The sequence below is a fragment of the Aplidium turbinatum genome, chromosome 16 (genome assembly GCF_918807975.1).
Source record: "Aplidium turbinatum chromosome 16, kaAplTurb1.1, whole genome shotgun sequence".
Classification (NCBI taxonomy): Eukaryota; Metazoa; Chordata; class Ascidiacea; order Aplousobranchia; family Polyclinidae; genus Aplidium; species Aplidium turbinatum.
The window spans coordinates 11,344,445-11,364,083 of NC_137487.1; the positions used below are offsets into that span (position 1 = coordinate 11,344,445).

Here is a 19,639-nt window from a genome sequence, read left to right on the forward strand (position 1 = left end):
GTATGAAAATTTAATTTTTCTGTTGTCCTTATTTTGGGGTTCATGTCGATGGCAACCCTAGATATTGCAGTGGCGTATATTCAGAGTTTGTGTGCCGCACACCCATCAAACATGGTTGATTCATCAATCATCATACAGTTAAACATGCAAGTAGGCTACTTGGTAGCCTATATAAATGGTGAAGGCAGGGTATACAAGTAGCCTAAGTACTTGGTAGCCTATATAAAAGGTTATGGCAGGGTATACAAGTAAGTAGGCTTCTTGGTAGCCTATATAAATGGTGAAGGTTTGGTATGCAAGTAAGTAGGCTACTTGGTGATGATGAAGGCGTATACAAGTACGATAGCCTAAGATGATGAAGGCGTATACAAGTACGGTAGCCTAAGTACTTGGTAGCCTACATAAAAGGTGATGGCAGGGTATGCAAGTAAGTAGGCTACTTGGTAGCCTATATAAAAGGTGAAGGCATGGTATGAGCATTGCAGGTAAGGTAGATATAAAAGTGAAGGCAAGGTAATATGGACTACTCACAGTACTCAGGTATCAGGTATATATTAGTGCTCAGAGAAGGCAAACAGGTAGGGTATTGGCCTACTGACTGAAGCAAGTATAATTGGGTTCTGTTTCAGTGAAAAGTTTATTCACAATAGTGGAGGAAAATTTAAAACAAAATTCGCAATTTATTACAGGTATTCAGTACAGTAATTCGTAGTGGTGGCGGTAGCCTACGTCGAATTTTACATTGATTGATTGAATACAAGTGATCAGTAGGCTACCGGTGGCAGTTTACCAATTAATTGCAGTTAATTGGTCTGCAATAGTTATAACATGGCCGCATATACTCGATCTGCTGATCCGGTGTTCGGCTTTGCCAAAGAAATGAATGAACTGGTTCTTCCCACCAGTGGTTACGTTCTCCGATATTGCGCCCAAGTGAAAGAACAATACAAAATCATGAAGAAGAAGGACACCGGAGATTGCAAGAAGGAAATGGGGCTGCGCGAAATGGCGGAAGCAGTGGCGACTAAGATAACAAGCATCTACAATTTCGCCACAGTGGCGATCATTACGCGTGAGGGAGTGATCAAGAAGATTCTGAAGCAATGGGCCATGGTTAAGATGAAGAATAAAATCCCCACGGCGAGAAAGACGGCTGAATGGAAAGCTTCAATGAAGGCCAGTCTTTGCCTCGACACTCTTTTCGACGTCGTTGACGACAAATCGCTGCATTCACGCGAGGTTGATTTTGTTAAAGACCAACGCGGTGCACGCATTGGTTTCATTGGAAACGTCGATTGGAAGGCGGAAAAATCTGAGAAGAAGAGGGACGAGCGGAAGGAGCAATTGCTTTTGAGAGAGAAGCGAGAAAAAGAGCGGGAAGAACGCGAAGAATGTACTCAAGACTCGGATGACGACAATACAGAAGAAACTCCTAGAAGGCGCTTCCCTTCAGAGTGCTCGATCGGCAGAGAAGAAATCGAAGAAGAGCAGGAGCGATGTACTTTCGATCTTCGTACAGTTGCGCGTGAGGCGGAAAGGTATGGAATTTCGAGTAGAGCAGCAGCTGCCCTCGCCACCGCAACATTACTGGACACAAAAGATGATTTCAATCGGATGATGGTAGTGGATAAAAACAAGCTCGTTCGTGCACGAAAACGGCTTCGTTTAAAGATGAATCACTTTGCTTCAATTTCGCTCGGCACAATAGTTGAAGGCCTTTACTTTGACGGCAGAAAGGATAAAGCCCTTACATTGAATGGCATAACTGGCTATCGTCAAAAATCAATCGAAGACCACTACGTGATGCTGAAATACCCAGGAGGTGAATATATCGACCACGTTTCCATTCAAGGGCGTTCAACTGGAAACAACATTGCCAAAACGATGTTGGCTGCTCTTGAAGTCAAGGGAATTGACGTGAAAGGCATTCAGGTCGTTGGCTGCGACGGAACTGCCGTCAATACAGGTAAGCACACAGGAGCCATCACCAGCATTGAGCAACATATCGGGAGTGCGGTACAATGGTCGATTTGCCAGTTTCACCTCAACGAACTCCCGCTTCGGCATCTCTTCGGCGAGTTGGACGGGAAATCATCAGGACCGCAAACCTTCAAAGGATTTATCGGCCGTGTCGTCGCTAATGATAAGTACAAAATGGGAGAATTTGCAGTCGTCGAGTTCGAGAAGATAAAATCCAACCTGACAGAAGTCGATGAGGTGATGGATATTAGCGGCGATCAAAAGTATCTGCTCGATATCGTGTTGGTCATCGAGGGAAGTCTGCCTCCAGAAAGCATTCGATTCCGTGATCCAGGAAAACAGGGTCATGCACGATGGCTTACTCTCGCTTCAAGGATATGCCGACTTTATATCTCGGAGCCAGAACCAACGCTGATAGAAATGACGAAGTACATCGTTAAAGTTTACGCTCCCATGTGGTTTACTATCAAGCGAAACAATAAGATTCACTTCGCTGCTCGGTCTTTCCTTCGGTTGGTTAAGCTGACTCGCTATCTGACAGGCCAATTAAAAAAAGTCGTCGACAGTTGCCTACAGACAAACGCCTTCGCTGCGCATCCGGAGAATGTAGTGTTGGCTCTTCTGCATGACGAGTCTAAGCCAATGCGTAAGCTCGCAGTTCATCGGATCCAGAAAGCAAGGGACGATTACACGGGTGGGATACGTCGTTTCGAAATTCCCAAAATAAACTTTGAGTACACAGACTTGACAACAAACTCGTTGCTCCGGTGGAGCGAGCAGAAGCTCACTGAGCCACCAATTTTACGCGATTTCAGCATCCAACAGCTCACAGAGCTTTTCGTCGAGACCGATTTTCCTACATCGATTGACAGTTTTCCGTGCTGCACACAAGCAGTTGAGCGCGCAATCAAACTCGTCACCGAAGTGAGCGATGAAGTCATCGGCCATGACCGCAGACATGAACTCATTCTGACGCGAACTGCTGCTCGCTCACAGCGTTCACGTTTTGAGTCAAAGAAAGATTACGTTCTGTGATTGTTTTTGACTGTGTTTACGTCGTTTTGTGTATTTTTTACTTTTTTAATTACCGCACTTTTTTCTTTTTTTTTTTTGGGAAAAAAAAAACGTTTTTTATTGTATTTAGGTGATATTGATTTTTTTGTGCGGCGTCTTCCCGCCGCCAGATCTAAAAAAAATTTTTAGATTAATTGTTTGTGACCTAAGCCTCCTATCTGAGCCGAGTTGCTAAGTGATTTGACAAAAAAAGTGCATTGACGGCCCACCCTAAAATATTGATAAGGCTAACTACTTCAATGAATATTTCTCTTCAATAGCATCAAATCTGGTGGATAAAATTCCTAATACAAGTACCAAATTTTCAGATTATCTTTCAAATCCTATCAGTGAATCCATTTTTTTGCGGCCCACTTCTGCTGATGAAGTCAAACAAATTCTTTCTTCTTTTCAATCCAAACTTAGTTGTGGAATAGATGAAATACCAACAAAGATATTAAAAGTTGTACCACAAAACATAATTATAGCACTGACCCACATCTTCAATTTATCCTTAACTAACGGTGAATTTATAACGGCATTTAAAACATCTAAAATAATACCCATATTCAAAAAAGGCAAAACTGAAGACTGTAGTAATTACCGCCCCATCAGACTATTATCTTCCTTTTCTAAAATACTTGAAAAAATAATGTACAACAGAGTGTATAATTTTCTTGAAAACCATAACTTTTTCTACCCCCAACAATTTGGGTTCAGACAAAATCATTCAACTAACCTCGCAGTTTTGCATCTTGTCAGTAAAATTTCAAATGCATTTGAAAAAAAAGAAACCACCCTTGGTATATTTTTAGACCTGTCTAAAGCATTTGACACAATTGATCACAAAATTTTGTTAAACAAGCTTTACTATTATGGTATCAGGGGGGCAGCCCATGACTGGCTCAGTAGTTACCTACTAAACCGATTTCAAGTAGTAGAAATATCTCAATCAATGTCTACTAAACGCAAAATATGTTTCGGGGTCCCCCAGGGTTCAATTCTAGGACCTTTACTGTTTTTGATATATATAAATGATTTCTGTAACAGCTTACAACACTCTGAATCTGTAATGTTTGCTGATGACTCCAATTTGTTTTTATGTGGTAACAGTATCCCCGAGCTTTATGAACTGGCCAATATGGAAATGTTAAATGTAACAGACTGGCTAGCAGCAAATAGGCTGTCGTTAAATGTAAATAAAACTAAGCACATTTTATTCAACAATAATAATAATATAAAGTGTTTTAACTTCACCCATACATTATCTGTGTACAATCAACCCATTGAACGTCTTAACACTGTTAGTTTCCTAGGTATTTTACTGAATGAAAATTTGTCATGGAAATCTCATATGATTCACTTGCTACAAAAACTGCGACGAAATTTCGGAATAATCTGCAAGATTAAACCTTACTTAAACACTGCGAATTTGATTTCTCTCTATCATTCTCTCATTGAAAGCAATCTAAGATATTGCATTAGTGCTTGGAAGCATGGTCATGTTACCATTGTAAACAAACTGCAAAAAATTTGCAACAAATTCATAAAAATGATCACTAAGCATGAACCACAATACAATGTCGACAGTTTTTTCACAATTGATAACCTTTATACCATCGAAACTGGCAAATTCATGTTTAAACTAAAACATAATCAACTGCCTAAAAACTTTAACTCACTATTTCAACTTAATAGCAACTTGCATCACATATCAACTAGAAGTAGCAATCGATTTTTTCTCCCCTATTACTCGAAAAAGTTAACCCAACAATCCATCCAATTTAGTGGAGTTAAAGTCTGGAACGATCTCCCTAAACACATTACTGAAATCGAAACCTTTTCATTATTCAGCAGCAAGCTGAAAACCCATCTGCAAACAAAAACTCAAACCGATTAGCATACGTCCATTGTGTAATAGATACCACTTTTGTACATTTAATCTTTCAAGTACTACTGTTTGACACCTAGTATCTGAGCTTATTACAACTGTCAATGTCGTACATCTGCCATCACCACCTTAAACTGTTCAGTTTCAATAGGCTGCAATTAGATGCTAATATGTTACCAATGCAATACGCCTTTAATTAGCCGAACCACGTATAATATACTTGTTCACAGAACCTTATAACTCTGTTACTTTGTTGTGTAGATTTATTTGACAAGAGTACTTCAACAATGAAGCTGTAGGCCTATCACTCTCCAGAAGTTTGGTTGGAAATTCATTTCAAGAAACTCCATCCCGCTCCGATACCGAAGTCACCCGCATCCCATCTAGACCATTTTCATAATTATCATCTTCACTACATTTTTCATCATTCATGATCATCAGTGTAATATCATGCTCAAATAATAAGTTAATTAATCTAAATTCCTGTACCCATCAGTTATCAATTCCTATTCAATATCACACCACTGTCGTTGCTGCGAACACTCCATTTTACTTAAAACGATGTACTGTACATAGTATTTTGTATATGTAATATGTTTAATATGTAAATAATATGTAATATGTTTAATATGTAATAATATGCCGTATGTCCATTGTTTATTCTTGAATGCTCGTGTTGTTAATTTTTCTTTTTTATATTGGTTGTAAGGTTCAGTCGTCCCCGCATGGTTTCATCAACTGGCACACCTCCAGTTGCTTTAGGTATGTGGAGCCAACTGGTTCTTCCAACTAATTCATCTACTTTAAACTGTTAGGTTTGGTGGCCGTGCTTAATTTACTTTCGTGTACGTAACCTTTAAATTTGCATCGCATGCACGTTTTAAACTTTTGTAGTTTTGCCACCTTTTCCTTTTGTTGGTTTTGTTTGTTTTTCTTTTTGTTGGTATTGTTCCCGTTCACTATTTGTAACTTTATCATTGCTGTTATTTTCCGACAAAGAAAAAATAAATTGAAATTGAAATTTGGTGGAGGCAGTATTCATCGATCACAGCAAACTGTGGGCGGCTTATACTGAACCACGATCGAATCGCCTTGAAAAATGCATTGGAAAAAAGCTTCGTCGAGCGGTTACGTTTGAACAACGATTGCTCGTTTTGTTGATTAGATATAAATGTGAAAGTTAACATATGAATAAAGCAAGACATACTCTTTTAATTTGTGTTGGTTTGATATTTTTATTTTAAAAATTGAATTGCTAAGAATTGGTACAAAATAGGAAAGTTTAAGTTAGCGCTACATAAATGTAATGCCTACTTTAGACTGGCAATTAATCCATTCGGGTAGATGAGGCATCATGCTTTCCAACGATAGGAAAATTGTTAAAATCCGAGCAGAAATGAGAAAGCTAGGAGGAACTATTCACTACAAATATTTAAAAATCAATAGCCTTTCCGCTTTTACTTCTATTCCGCGTTTTTGCACCCTTCCTAAAAGTAGTTGCGTTTTTTTTGCATGACGTCACACATTTAAATGACGTCACTGACCAAAGCGGCCGATGCTTAACCAGCACCAGGATTAGGAACTACCGACTACAGTCAATACAAACCTCCAAAGTTAGTTTACTGCACTACAGCTTTGAGAAGTCATGTCACTGCACACAGTTAGTAGCCTATGCCCTATGCTATCACAATGCAATCAGCAATTGCATACGGGTACATTTAAATAAAACATTTTTGTTTTTCTTAAATATAACCCAAAACTCCCCACAACTTAAAAAATAACATGCATAGAGCTAAACTTTCTTAATAGTACCATAGATGACTTACTGACATCATTAGTAAGACATCTCTTCTATGATAGTAGCCTGTTTTTGTTTTATTTTTTTGCTATTTGTTTTTTTGGGTTTTGTGGCCGTGCTAACTACTGATATATAGCATACTACATTAGACCATACATTAGACCATTGAGGTCTAACGTATGGGAGAGGCGGGGAATCAAGCTGCCCACAAAGCTAAAAGTTTACAAAGCAGTTATTCTGACGACCCTTCTGTATGCATGTGAGGCCTCGACTCTTTATAGGAGACACGAAAGGCAGGTGAACCACTTCCACCTCTCCTGCCTCCGAAAGCTCCTCAAGATTCGATGGCAGGACAAAGTCCCAGACACCGAAGTTCTCAGTAAAGCAAACATGCCCAGCACTCTTACCCTCGTAAAAAAGGCACAAATAAGATGGGCTGGCCATGTCCACCGGATGCCGAACCACCGCATTCCTAAACAACTGCTCTACGGAGAACTGACTAACGGCAAACGTCATGTAGGTGGTCAAAGAAAACACTTTAAGGACACTTTAAAAGCTTCCATGAAAGAATTCGCCATCGACGTAGATTCGTGGGAAGATTTAGCCGCAGAACGACCAACATGGCGCAGTCTTATTTATAAAAGCGCAGAATCAGCTGAGAAACACCGTACGCTATCTGCTGTCAGAAAACGAGAACATCGCAAGGCCCGAGCCTCAAACAACCCTGGCCCTAGCCAACCATCCTTCCAATGTCCATCCTGCAGCAGAAGTTTCACCGCACAGATAGGCCTCATCAGCCATCTCCGCACTCATGTAGCCTACACTGACCAAAGTCAACACTAAAAAAAGAAAAAAGAAACTTGATCTCAGTCTCATTGGCCATCTTCGGAAACGAAGGGCGAACATCATCATCATCAGCATACTACATAATTTTTCATTCAGGCACGTTTTAAACCTTTCAAGGTTTTGCCACCTTTTCCCGTTCGTTAACGTGCTGGTAGGTTTATATTGATTTTTGTAGTTATAGTATCTTTTTCGTCCCGGACGCGTTAATGACGAAAAATAAAATGATTGATTGATTGATTGAGCCTACGGTAGGCTATACAATACAAGAATTGTGCATGCTGGAGCCTGCTCCAAGTGCTCCAAGCGGAGCAAACCTCGCAAACCACAAGGTTGCCAGATGGTTTTTTTTTTAATTGTATTTTTATTAATTTCTTGACGTTTTATTTATTGGGTGCATCTTTTTTAAAAACCGTAAAAACCCCTTTTGAATATGTTATTTGTTTAATGTTGATGTCTTATTTTTATCAATAAAAAGATATCAAAATCTCTGCTTTGCTAGTTATGGTTAGTTTTGATATAAATACATTTAAAGCAATGCCTTTGCGATCAACATTTGTGAGAAGTTGAAAGGTAATATTAACGCAATATTTGGTAGTCAGACATTCGGGAATCAGTACTCCATCCCTTAGGCTTAGACCATGTTTGGGTGAGTTCACTAATCAGTTGTTCTCTAAAAACCGAGCTGCAGACGATAAATAAAACTTAACTTTTGCAGACAACCGTAGTTCCTGCCCTGGGCTACGCCGTGTGACACAAAAGGAAGAAGTTCCTAATGACAAGTTTTTGTGTGTGTTTAAAATGTGAGGAATATTTTGTAAACGAAACTGGTTTTTCCAAAAGTTTTGCTCATTTGAAGTGTGTTTAAAATACCTATATGCTTTGGCGTCTTTTTGGGTTACTTGCAAAAAAATTGGTTTGAAACGTGTTTTTGGCTTGGTAATTTTGTGGAATCTGGCAACTCTACAAGGTTTGCTACACAAGGTTTGCTTCTTTGAATGTAGCAAACCTCGTAAATCTTGAGAAAGGTTTCTACAATTGATGGCCGATGAGGTTTTCAATTGTTCATAGTTTGCATAAAATAGATAGGCCTAGACTACAGACAACCTTACCATTACTTGCTGCTAGTCTAAATCTATCTTCTTTAGGGAGACTATGAAAACCTGTTGCGGTAGGCTTTAAAATGCAGAAACCTTCTCAAGCTTTTCGAGGAATTCGGAGTTTACGACATTTAAAGACGCCCGCTAAGAAAACCTGATAACTATCAATTGACAAATGCACAGACCTTATTAAAAGTCATAGTCTAGATAGAAGTTACCATCACTAGGTAATTGTACAAATGTAGGCTACTAACCTTGTGAGGTTTGCGAGGTTTGCTACATTTAAAGAAATAAACCTTACAAAGTTGCCAGATTCCACAAAATTACCCAGCCAAAAACACGTTTCAAACCAATCCCAACAACAAACCATTTTTTGCAAGTAGCCCAAAAAAAAGCCAAAGCATATAGGTATTTTAAACACACTTCAAATAACCAAACCTTGGAAAAACCGGTTTCGTTCACAAAATATCCCTTACTTTGTAAACACACACAAAAACTTGTCATTAGGAACTTCTTCGTTGTGTATCACACGGCGCGTAGCCCAGGGCAGGAACTACGGTCGTCTGCAAAAGCTAAGTTTTATTTATCGTCTGCAGCTCGGTTTTTAGAAAACCACTGATTAGTGAACTCACCCAATCATAATCTAATAAGGGATGGAGTACTGATTCCCAAATGTCTGACTACCAAATATTGCGTTAATACGGTTGTTCCCGACAATGGTTCACCTAATCAAACGTATTTCGGCTAAGTAGATTTGGTTTCGTGGCCGATATGACCAAGTACTTTTTTCACATTTTGGACTCTTCAATACGTAAGCCCAATTTTATTGAACTGCTTACGTACACAGGCAGTGCCGTTCGGATCGTGAACGAATGCCCTTTGGTACCTTTGAGTGACGACCCTAGGGATTTTACTGTCATCACCCCTGCCTCACTTTTGACCCCATACTTAGACCCATACTGTGCTGTTGGGCAACCACATGATCGTGACCAACTAAGAAGGGACTATCGGTTCAATTTGTCACTTTCTCAGCAGTTTTGGAGTAAATGGATAGATTTTTACTTGCCAGGTCTTCAGGGCCGGAAAAAATGGCTAAAAATGGCCGAGAATTTGGAGCCTGGTCAACTTGTAGTGGTAGGTTCTCTCCAAGACATTGGTAAACGTGGGAAGTATCAACTTGGGAGGGTGCATGAGGTAGTTCCACAAATCAGGAAAGGGAAGCCTGTGGTTCGTAGAGCTAAAGTTGCCGTCTGCAACTATGATGAAAGTACGGGGAAAGTGAAAGTAGACTACGTGTTGAGGGATATTTCGTGCCTCGCCCCCGTAAAGAACACCTAAGTGTTAGGGTTTGAGCCTGGTTTTGTCTGCGGTGGCCGACACTTGTCTGAGCCCAGAACAGTCGGTTATTATCGCAACCACTGTATATAGCGTCATTTTAGCGTGTACCTATGGTATCAATTTCATGTATCGTCGTGTATTATTCTTATTGTTGTTCATTCTTTGCATGCCCTTTGTATTTACGTATTAACTTAAACGTGAGTGATTCAAACAATTTGTGTATCATGTGTTTTTATTCATTGGCTCACAATTGTCGTCAATTCTTTTTTAGTTATGCCATGTCAGACTGTCATAACTAGGGGCCGCTATGTTCCCGACAATGGTTCACCTAATCAAACGTCATATAAAAACCGTTATGGTCTACTTAACCTAGCTGGCATCTTACGTCATGGAAGTTGCTAAAAAATGAGCCAAAATTGCACCATCGTTCGTAAGACTTGTGTCAAACCTGTTTAAACATGAAACATTGGATCACCAGCTTTGAACACCTGTTTGAATTGCGTGACAATGTCTTTCACTATTGCGTCACAGTACTGCGTACGTGAGTTTGAGATATTGCTATCTATTCTGGTCATTCGTGAAATGGTTGCTTGAGAGTTAGTCGCACATTTAACTGTTGGCTTAGTGCTTGCTAGCTGGACAAAAATTCCGTCTTTATCTAAGTAGTTTGTATTGTAGTGACAGTTTTTAGAGGCGTACGGTGTTGCGTTCCATTTTCGATAGCCGCGGGCTAATTTTACAGGAATACACTTTTTGAAAAGACGTTTCAAAAGAGTGTTTGTTTTTCGGTCATTACATACAGACGAACGGATTCGGGAATTTTACGTTACAATTTTCCCACGAAGAGATTATGGTTTACCGCTGTGACCAACAGTATTAACTTTCAATATCTCACAATTGTGTTGATCGCAAAGGCATTGCTTTAAATGTATTTATATCAAAACTAACCACAACCAACAAAGCAGAGATTTTGATATCTTTTTATAGATGAGAATAGAACATCTGCAACATCAACACTAAACAAATAACATGTTCAAAAGGGGTTTTAAAAAACATGCACCCGATAAATAAAACGTCAAAAAATTTTAAAAAATGCAATAAAAAATACCATCTGGCAACCTTGTGGTTTGCTAGGTTTGCGAGGTTTGCTAGGTTTGCTACATTTAAAGACGTCCGGACCAAGCCTCCAACTCACTCTCACCAATCACCATAGCTCTCACTCAGATATTTCGATTCAATCAAGCATGCAATTTTGGTATTTATACCCAGAGTGAACTCGTCTATGTAATTTTGCACCAGCTCAGTGGCCGAGTGGTTTCGCCTTCGGCTCTGGTGCTGGTAGATCTGAGATCGATTCCAGGTCGGGTCAAACCGAAGACTTTAAAAACGGTACCGATTGTGTTCTATCCTGCATAGCGCAGTGAGAATGAGTCGGGTAATAATGTGATAACATCGTAAACCTGATACAAATTAAAAATGAGCCCTGTCGCTAAAAGACCTTAGCTGTTTTAGAGCGACAATAAATAAAACCATAACATTATTATTATTATGTAATTTTGCGATTGATAAAAAAGATTGTGTAATGTTTGGTTTTGAATCTTTATCCTCGGACTTTTAAAGCTTTGATTGATTGATTGAATCTTTATCCTCGGACTGGGAAAGCTTTTTGCAGAGCTTAATCCTGACAGTTTCGCATACTTGTAGAGGCTTTGAATTACTGACGCAGGCCCGGTCACCGAGATTGACAGAGTGAAGTTTCCGATTGTTGAAGTCTTGTTATCGGGGAATTGGGGATGAAGACTATCGGGGATGAAGACTATAAAGAAAAGTTCCAATCAGATCCTTTCTCTCACTCTACAGTTGAAGCTGGAGAAAACGTGATGGCAGCTATCGCCAGCGAAAAGAGAAAAATGTGGCAAGATATGATCGAATCCACAGATCTGTCTCATAGCAGTCGGAAAGCCTGGAAAACAATTAAATTGCTGTCGGCCGACTACACTAAACCAGACCACCACTACACTGTATCTGCCAATCAAATTGCCCATCAACTCCTTCTAAATGGCAAAAGCAAAAATAACATGAAAAAGCAGTCTAAACCCCGGCTAATAAAACCTCAAAATGAACGCAACCCTCGTCTAACATCTCCTTTCTCAATTGACGAACTGAAGAAGGGCATTGAATTTCTGAAACAAGGTAAATCTGCTGGATTAGATGGAATTCGGACTGAACAAATTAAACATTTCGGTTCAATCGCTCTCGGATGGCTGCTAAAGTTTTACAACAACTGCCTCAGCTCTTACCAAATTCCTAAGCTATGGAGAAAAGCCAAAATTATTGCATTGTTGAAACCAGGAAAAGACCCAACTGACCCTAAAAGCTTTCGTCCTATATCTTTGCTGTGTCATTTGTTCAAGTTGTTTGAAAGGCTGATATTAAACCGATTGCAACCTCTCATAGAAGACCAACTCATTAATGAACAAGCAGGTTTCCGACCTGGTAAATCCTGCACAGGACAACTCTTGAATCTAACACAGCACATAGAGAATGGGTTTGAAGAGGGTTCCGTCACTGGAGCTGTCTTTGTAGATCTATCTGCAGCGTATGACACTGTCAACCATCGTCTCCTTATAACAAAGATCCTCAATATCACCGAGAACTTTCGATTCACTAAGCTGATACAATCATTGCTTAGCAATCGCCGTTTCTATGTTTATTTTTGTGGCAAAAATAGCAGATGGAGACAGCAGAAAAATGGTCTACCACAAGGGAGTGTTTTAGCCCCCATCTTGTACAACATTTATACAAACGACCAACCAATCCATCCTGGTACAAGAAGCTTCATATACGCTGACGATTTGTGTATCACAACACAACACAAACACTTCACTTCCGCGGAGAGAGTACTTAGCGATGCTCTGGATGGGCTGACAACATACTACACGGACAACCACCTGCGTGCCAACCCCAATAAAACCCAAGTCTGCGCATTCCACCCAGGGATCTCTGAAGTACTGAGGTATTCTGAGGTCCCTGATTCCACCTTAGATCCCGGGATGCATCACGCCAACTAAACATTTCCTGGAATGGAACCAAACTGGCACACTGTATCAATCCCACATACCTCGGTGTCAAATTAGATAGGTCCCTCACATACAAATCCCATATCGAAAAAGTAAGAGCTAAGGTGGTTTCTAGAAATAATATTTTGCAGAAACTCGGAAACTCTGATTGGGGTGCCCTCCCTGACACAATACGGTCAACTGCTTTAGCCTTATGCTATTCGGTTGCAGAACATGCTTGCCCAGTGTGGGAACGCTCAGCACATGCCAAGAAAATTGACCCCATATTGAACCAATAAAGCTGCCGTCTGATTACAGGTTGTCTCAAACCAACCAACATCACGTCGCTGCACATTCTGTCTGGAATTGCTTCCCCCAACATCAGAAGAAGCGTGACCAGCAGAAAGGAAAGATCTTGTCAGGACATAGATTTGAGACACCCACTGTATGGCCAAACTCCAGCACACAGGCGTCTGAAGTCAAGAAAAAGTTTCCTTGCTTCAGTTGTCCCATTAGGTCAGGACGATGTCGCCGCCAATGTGCGGGTTCAACTATGGCAGGAGAGACTGCCAGCCGGACCGACATTGGCCAATATGGAGCTCACACCCATGGAGAGCCTTCCTCCCGGAAAACGTGAACCGTGGAAGTATTGGCGATGCCTCAACCGCTTAAGAACTGGTATTGGCAGGTGTAAAACCTTGATGAGACACTGGGGGTATTCCATGGGGAGCACAAGTTGCAAATGCGGACAGGAGCAAACGATGCAACATCTACTCGAATGCCCTGACCTAAAAGCAAGGTGCTCTGCACAGGATTTGGCCGAGTTCAACGATAGAGCAAGAGCCTGCGTGATGCTCTGGGCTACGGCCGTGTGACACACGATGAAGAAGATCGGGGAATTATTCCATCCATTAGATGCCGCTGAATGGAGAGCAGTCCTTAACGTGCGTTGCTCAAGCGCACACCCCGAGAGTCGAACCAGCGCCGCTTGATCTTGAGGCTTCTTCGTTCCAGAAGTGACGCGCCAACCAATTGAGCTAACGGTTATTCCTGGTAGTTTCACATACTTGTGGAGGCTTTTGACGCAGGGCCGGTTACCGAGATTGACAGAGTGAAGTTTCCGATTGTTAAAGTCTTGTTACCGGGGAATTATTCCATCACTTAGGTGCCGCTGAAAGTAGAGCAGCTCTTAGAATGTAGCCTACTGCTCAAGCGCACATTCCTAGAGTCGAACCAGCGATGCTTTTCCTTGAAGCTTCTTTGTTCAAGAAGCCACGCGCGAACTAACTGAGCTGTCAGAGCGGACAAACTTGCGGCCAAAAACTTTTTTTGAAAATAAGAAGCTAACAAAGATAACAAAGAAAAATGATCTAATATTTAGAAGTAGGCCTACTGCTCCCTCAACTTGTTGACAATTTAATTGACCTACTTTAGTGCTTAAAGTAAATGTGCCTTGTGAGCCTGTTATAAAAGAAGGTCGGGATACCTAAAAAAAATGTACAAAATTTTGCTGAAAAACTGCACAAATCATCAACAAATAGATTATTATTGAAGTACAGTATTTCTGTGCTATTTCGATTTGAATATTCTTCTTAAAAGAATATTCAAATCGCAATCTTCAACAATCTGGAGAAAATCTGGATACGACAAAAAGCATGAAGCTTTTGGCAGCAATATCTTATTGCAAACGCATTATGCTATTTTGTGACTTTTACGGTACCGGTAACAATCACGATAAAGTTGTCTTTTTTGTGCTACAGTAGCTTATATTATTGCGCCAGATTCAGAGAGAAGTTTTTGGAGAATTTGGCAGCACTTGTTTTCTGCTCCGTGGCTTCCCTTGACTTAAGGTGTAAGACCAGCTTGCAGATTCGGTTGCTCAAAAAGTATTTTCTGTGACTTTGGTCACTTTGCATCGCTTTGTCTTGATAGTAGGCCTGTAATGTAACGTAATGCCTGCTTACCGTTTAGGAAGTTCTACCCTTGCATGTGAGCACACAGGAATTTTTCAAAACTATTGACACGTTAGTCTTAAGCTAACCTATTTTAAATATTAGTCTGTAGGCCTACAAGCAGAAAGTTGCCATGTTTAGCTTTGCAGATAATTTGAAATACTTAATTTCTTCTTTAAACATTTAAAATAATTGGCTACCGTTGTATCAAATTACATTTCAATCTTGCAAAAGTTTTATTCAACAAATAGGCTATACCGTACTAACTAGGCTACTAAGCTTACCATTTTTGAAAAATACACACAAACAAACCAGGTGCTACCCTATTTTATTGGAAGCAATTTGTAATTTAGATTGAGCGTTTAAGTTCTGGTAAATGATGAACTGATGGTTATCAAATAACCAAAGCAAAATTAACCTGGCTACATTTTTGGCTACGCATAACTTTATGTGAAAACTTGGCTATAAGTGCATACTGCTTAACAGCTCTAGCATAGCTTTATAGGTCAGTAAAACAGTGGCAGCAGCTCTCCTTTTACACAAATAAAAATAGTCAAAATGCTAAGATTATTGTTTTGCTTCAAACTGAAATATTAATATACAATTAATCGAAATATCACATACTATCACAATCATTTGGTGTTGACGAATGGTACAAGAAGATATCATACTAATGGACACATTAATAGGCTAGTCTGGTAGGCTTCAGTTGTTGAAGAATAGATGAATTGCATGCTGCAGCCATATGTTACTATAATGCTAAGTACTGTTACATACATTATATATTACAGTATTGCATATATGAATTTCTTGAGAGTAGATCAATTTAAGTTAAATAGGGAGCAATTTTAACTGAAATGAAAATTATCTGTGTTGGATTTTGGAAGACTGGTACTAAAAGCATGTCGACTGCTTTAAAGTTACTTGGGTATCAATCTATTTATGATTATGAAGAGCAATATCTTTTATTACATGGCCTGTGGGATAAATTTTTCAATGGCACAGTTACTGATGATGATATTCATGATGCTCTACATGATGTAGATGTTCTTATCGATGGGCCAACTGTTGTGTTTTGGGAAGAAATTTATCGGGTTTTTCCTGAGGCAAAGGTAATTATAAAATAGAATATAAATATTCTGTAAACAGCACTGTTTAATCTTCATTTTTGTGTTTTCAAATTAAAGCGTTAGCACAGACTGCATAATTATGAAAAGATAAGATTGTGAAAGAGATAAAAAACAGATTATATATTATATATAGGCTACATTGTTAATATGTCAACCACACAATATCCAGTATAGGCCTACCACACATATGGCAACCACACATATTCAGTATAAAAAATATACACCATAATTCCATGAATCTGAATGGAAACTCTTTTATAACCTTAAAATCTCATCTGGAATTTGTTATTCAAATAGAACGTATTAAAGTATTAATTACAACCCTCCTGAAAATTGAAAATGATGCTAATTTTGATGTTACAATTCTTTTCGTATATTTTGTGGTATAATTTTTATAAAGCAGTTGCTCTATTTTATTTTTGTATTGTAGGCTACAATGTTATACTTGTTATAGTAATGCAAACTTTGAAAATTAAGATTATACTCACAAATCGTGATGAAAATTGCTGGTGGAAAAATTTCAAAGCTACAAATGACAAGTTCTTCAGGAAACGTATCTGGCGCTTTGCTCTACTGCTCTCTCCATCTGGTTCAAGACTGGGAAAATATTCTCATCAAATTTGTATGACTATTGTTCTAAATGTTTTGTCAATTGGTGTGTTTTGGCAATATGGTATTAATTAGGATTATAAGATAGTACAATATATCACCTAAACTCTTCTACTTGGCATGTTAGTTAAATTGACACTTGAAACTTCTTGTGAATCAAAATATGCAATTTTATTTTACAATTAACTTAATACAAAATCAACACTAGGTGACTTTTTCTGAAAAGTACATCTTTTAATAGATTCTTACGCCTATGGAATGGAACCCTTTACTACATTTACTTGGAAATGGAATGCTAACGCTCGACTCTACAAGTTAAAGTATCGAATGCACAGGTCCCATGTGGTGCAAACTGTAACCCCTGAGTCTCTGTTAGTACATTTCTGTGAAGATGGCTGGCAACCCCTTTGCTCGTTTTTAGGACTTCCAGTCCCAGGAACGATAGAGTACCCTCTTAGTAACAGGCCCTATACTTTATTCCACAAAGAGTCCGATGCTAGTTACCTGTTTCGAAAAGTTGTGCGTGAAACCGTTTTCTCTCTTTGTCTTTTGATGCTGTTGATAGCATGTGGCGGATGGTATGCACAAGAGCATGGGTGGTTGAAAGGAATACACTTCTACTTTCATCACCTTCAGCTTCCAAAGCTTCATCTCCCAAAGCTTCCGTTTTGAAAACGATCTTGATTCACTTAATTGAAAGCAGCCTACCGTTGCAAGATTAACAGTCGTGTACACTGGACCGGGCCTAAGCTTTCTGGAATCTACTATAGCTAATGCATATCGTTTCAATAGCATTACTTCAAAAAACTAGTCAGATTTCTTTAGAATAGAATCTGCACTTTGAACGATTGATTCTACCACTTTCTAGCTTGCTTATTTTATAACAACTCTGTTGAAAATTTTATTCAGTTTGACCTTAGGCCAATCGAAATCATTTGGTTATGTTTTTTTTGCCATGGAAAACTCTAGAGTGAGTTTATTTGCAGCCTATCATAAAACTTACCACTTGTTTCTTTGAGATTATCTGATTGTTGTTATGTGTTGATTAAAATGATATATTTTATGAGCCAGTAAATCCAGAAGGTTTCTGCGTCTTCAAAACAAAAAGTCCTGAGTTGTGTATAGTTGTTCCGGTTCTTCAACTCTTACCCTATCTGTCTGGACTGCATAGATCAATCAGGGCAGTGGCACGGTCAGGTTATATATCACCACTCACCAGCATCTGATGTTTTGATATCACTGTGTTTTGCCGTTTACGTTGCTACCCAAACAGCAAAGCAACCGTCCTTTGTATTGATTCGACGTCTACAATTAATTTGCTGTCTGGTTAGGTCATACCTTTTGCTTGTATCCTCTTGTCATGTTATGAAAAGGATTCGTTTTTACATTAGCTTATCCTAATCTTTATATATTCTATTTACAGTATTGTTTGGTTTCTTGCTTTTACACTTGTTATTGACATTTTCTAATAAATATGTTGGAAATGAAGAAAGAATTGATGTTATGCCTTCCACACAACTAAAAAAAAAACTATGATACGGTACAAAAAGCTTAAATAAGGCCTGACATCAGTGAACCACTTTGTTGTTGTCTGGGCAGAAAAAAAACTAGGCCAGATGCTGCCTTTCATTAAGGTTCATTCATTTCACCTATAGCAATCGCATTTTTGCGTTTACTCAACCATTATAGTTAATCATAGAAATGTCATGCAAACGGTATATAATACAGTATTATTATCAATTGAAAGTTCATTAACAAGCCTCCAACGTGCCTGTATCTGGCACGAATTTAAAGCAGAAGATGTTCCGTAAACTTAGTTTAGTAGTCTTGCAAGGCCTGTTGCGTTGGCTTGTTAAAATGACTTTGCCTATGGTAGGATTTCTTTGTAGCGTTTTCTTTGCCTATCTTGCTCTTCTCTATGATGAGCTTGTTTTTTTGACGGACCAATATCAAGTCCCCTGAATCCACTCATACTTGCTGCAGTGAATTACTTGGATTTATTTGAATTAAGAGGATGTGGAGATTTGTAAAGTCATTAAGGCCCCGATCGAACAAAAATGGAAGACGCCATTCTCGAGTTTTACCATTATTTGGGATCATCAGTGGTGCAAGGCATATCCTTGTGTCTTGAGCGGGAATCGACCTTCCAACTTGATGGCAATTTTGGACGTCCTTGACTTAGAGTGGAAATCGAAGCTCTGTTGCGATTGCAAACTACTGCGGTGTCCAGTATAGTATATACGGATACCATGGGTTGGCTATGCTGGTCTTAACCACTAGGTCAAGACAATCAAGCTGTTGTTAACTGCAGTCTTACTCTTATTCCGTTCAATGGATACATATGCACACTGATGATTTCAAACAAGGGTAAAACTCGAGTGACCTATTGTGGCTGTCATCTAGTTTCGTTTGATCGGCGCCGGCTTCACAAATCCCCACGTCCCTTTAATTCTTCTTAATTCGCCTGCAAGGTAGGCTATGCACGGCAAAATTCTGGTGGTGAGGTTCCTCGCGTGGAAGTTATTAGCATTGTGGATTCATGCATCTCCGTGCAGGCTAATCTACTAAAAAAAATCAGATACCCTCCCTTGCATTGAACGAAATAGACCTAAGACTGATGTTGACAACAGCTTCATTGTTTTGAGACGTGGCTGAGTGATTAGGAACATTATTAGACACCGCAGTAGGCTAAGCTTCAAAGGTTCGATTCCCGCTCAAGACATACGGTATGGATTTGCATCACTGATAATGCCAAACAAGGGTAAAACTCTAGTACCGTATGGCGTAGTATAGGCTATGCCCGGAAGTTTTTTTGCCCCAAAATGTCGCAAGTTTTTGGTTTAGGTCAAAAACGTTAACAGTGGTGAAAGGGTGATGCTGAAATTC

The 19,639-nt window shown here is 39.4% G+C and overlaps 1 protein-coding gene across 2 annotated transcripts; it reads left to right on the forward strand.

Moving 5' to 3' along the window:
- The first annotated feature begins 15,809 nt into the window (after positions 1-15,809).
- On the forward strand, positions 15,810-18,231 carry LOC145785735 (uncharacterized). 2 transcript variants are annotated; one of them, XM_082597434.1, is made up of 3 exons: positions 15,810-16,126; positions 16,622-16,799; positions 16,995-18,231. In XM_082597434.1, the coding sequence occupies exons 1-3, from the start codon at positions 15,872-15,874 to the stop codon at positions 17,423-17,425; spliced, it is 864 nt and encodes a 287-aa protein (XP_082453560.1). In that variant the 5' UTR covers positions 15,810-15,871; the 3' UTR covers positions 17,426-18,231. The 2 variants fall into 2 exon arrangements, with proteins under 2 accessions (XP_082453560.1, XP_082453561.1); XM_082597435.1 differs by having other exon boundaries at positions 16,622-16,766.
- The last annotated feature ends 1,408 nt before the right edge of the window (positions 18,232-19,639 follow it).

Coding starts and splice junctions, on each gene's coding strand:
- LOC145785735 (XM_082597434.1), top strand. CDS start 15,872: ATGAAAATTATCTGTGTTGGATTTTGGAAGACTGGTACTAAAAGCATG. Junction 16,127..16,621: donor GGGTTTTTCCTGAGGCAAAG/GTAATTATAAAA, acceptor TTGAAAATTAAG/ATTATACTCACAAATCGTGA. Junction 16,800..16,994: donor TCTAAATGTTTTGTCAATTG/GTGTGTTTTGGC, acceptor ATCTTTTAATAG/ATTCTTACGCCTATGGAATG.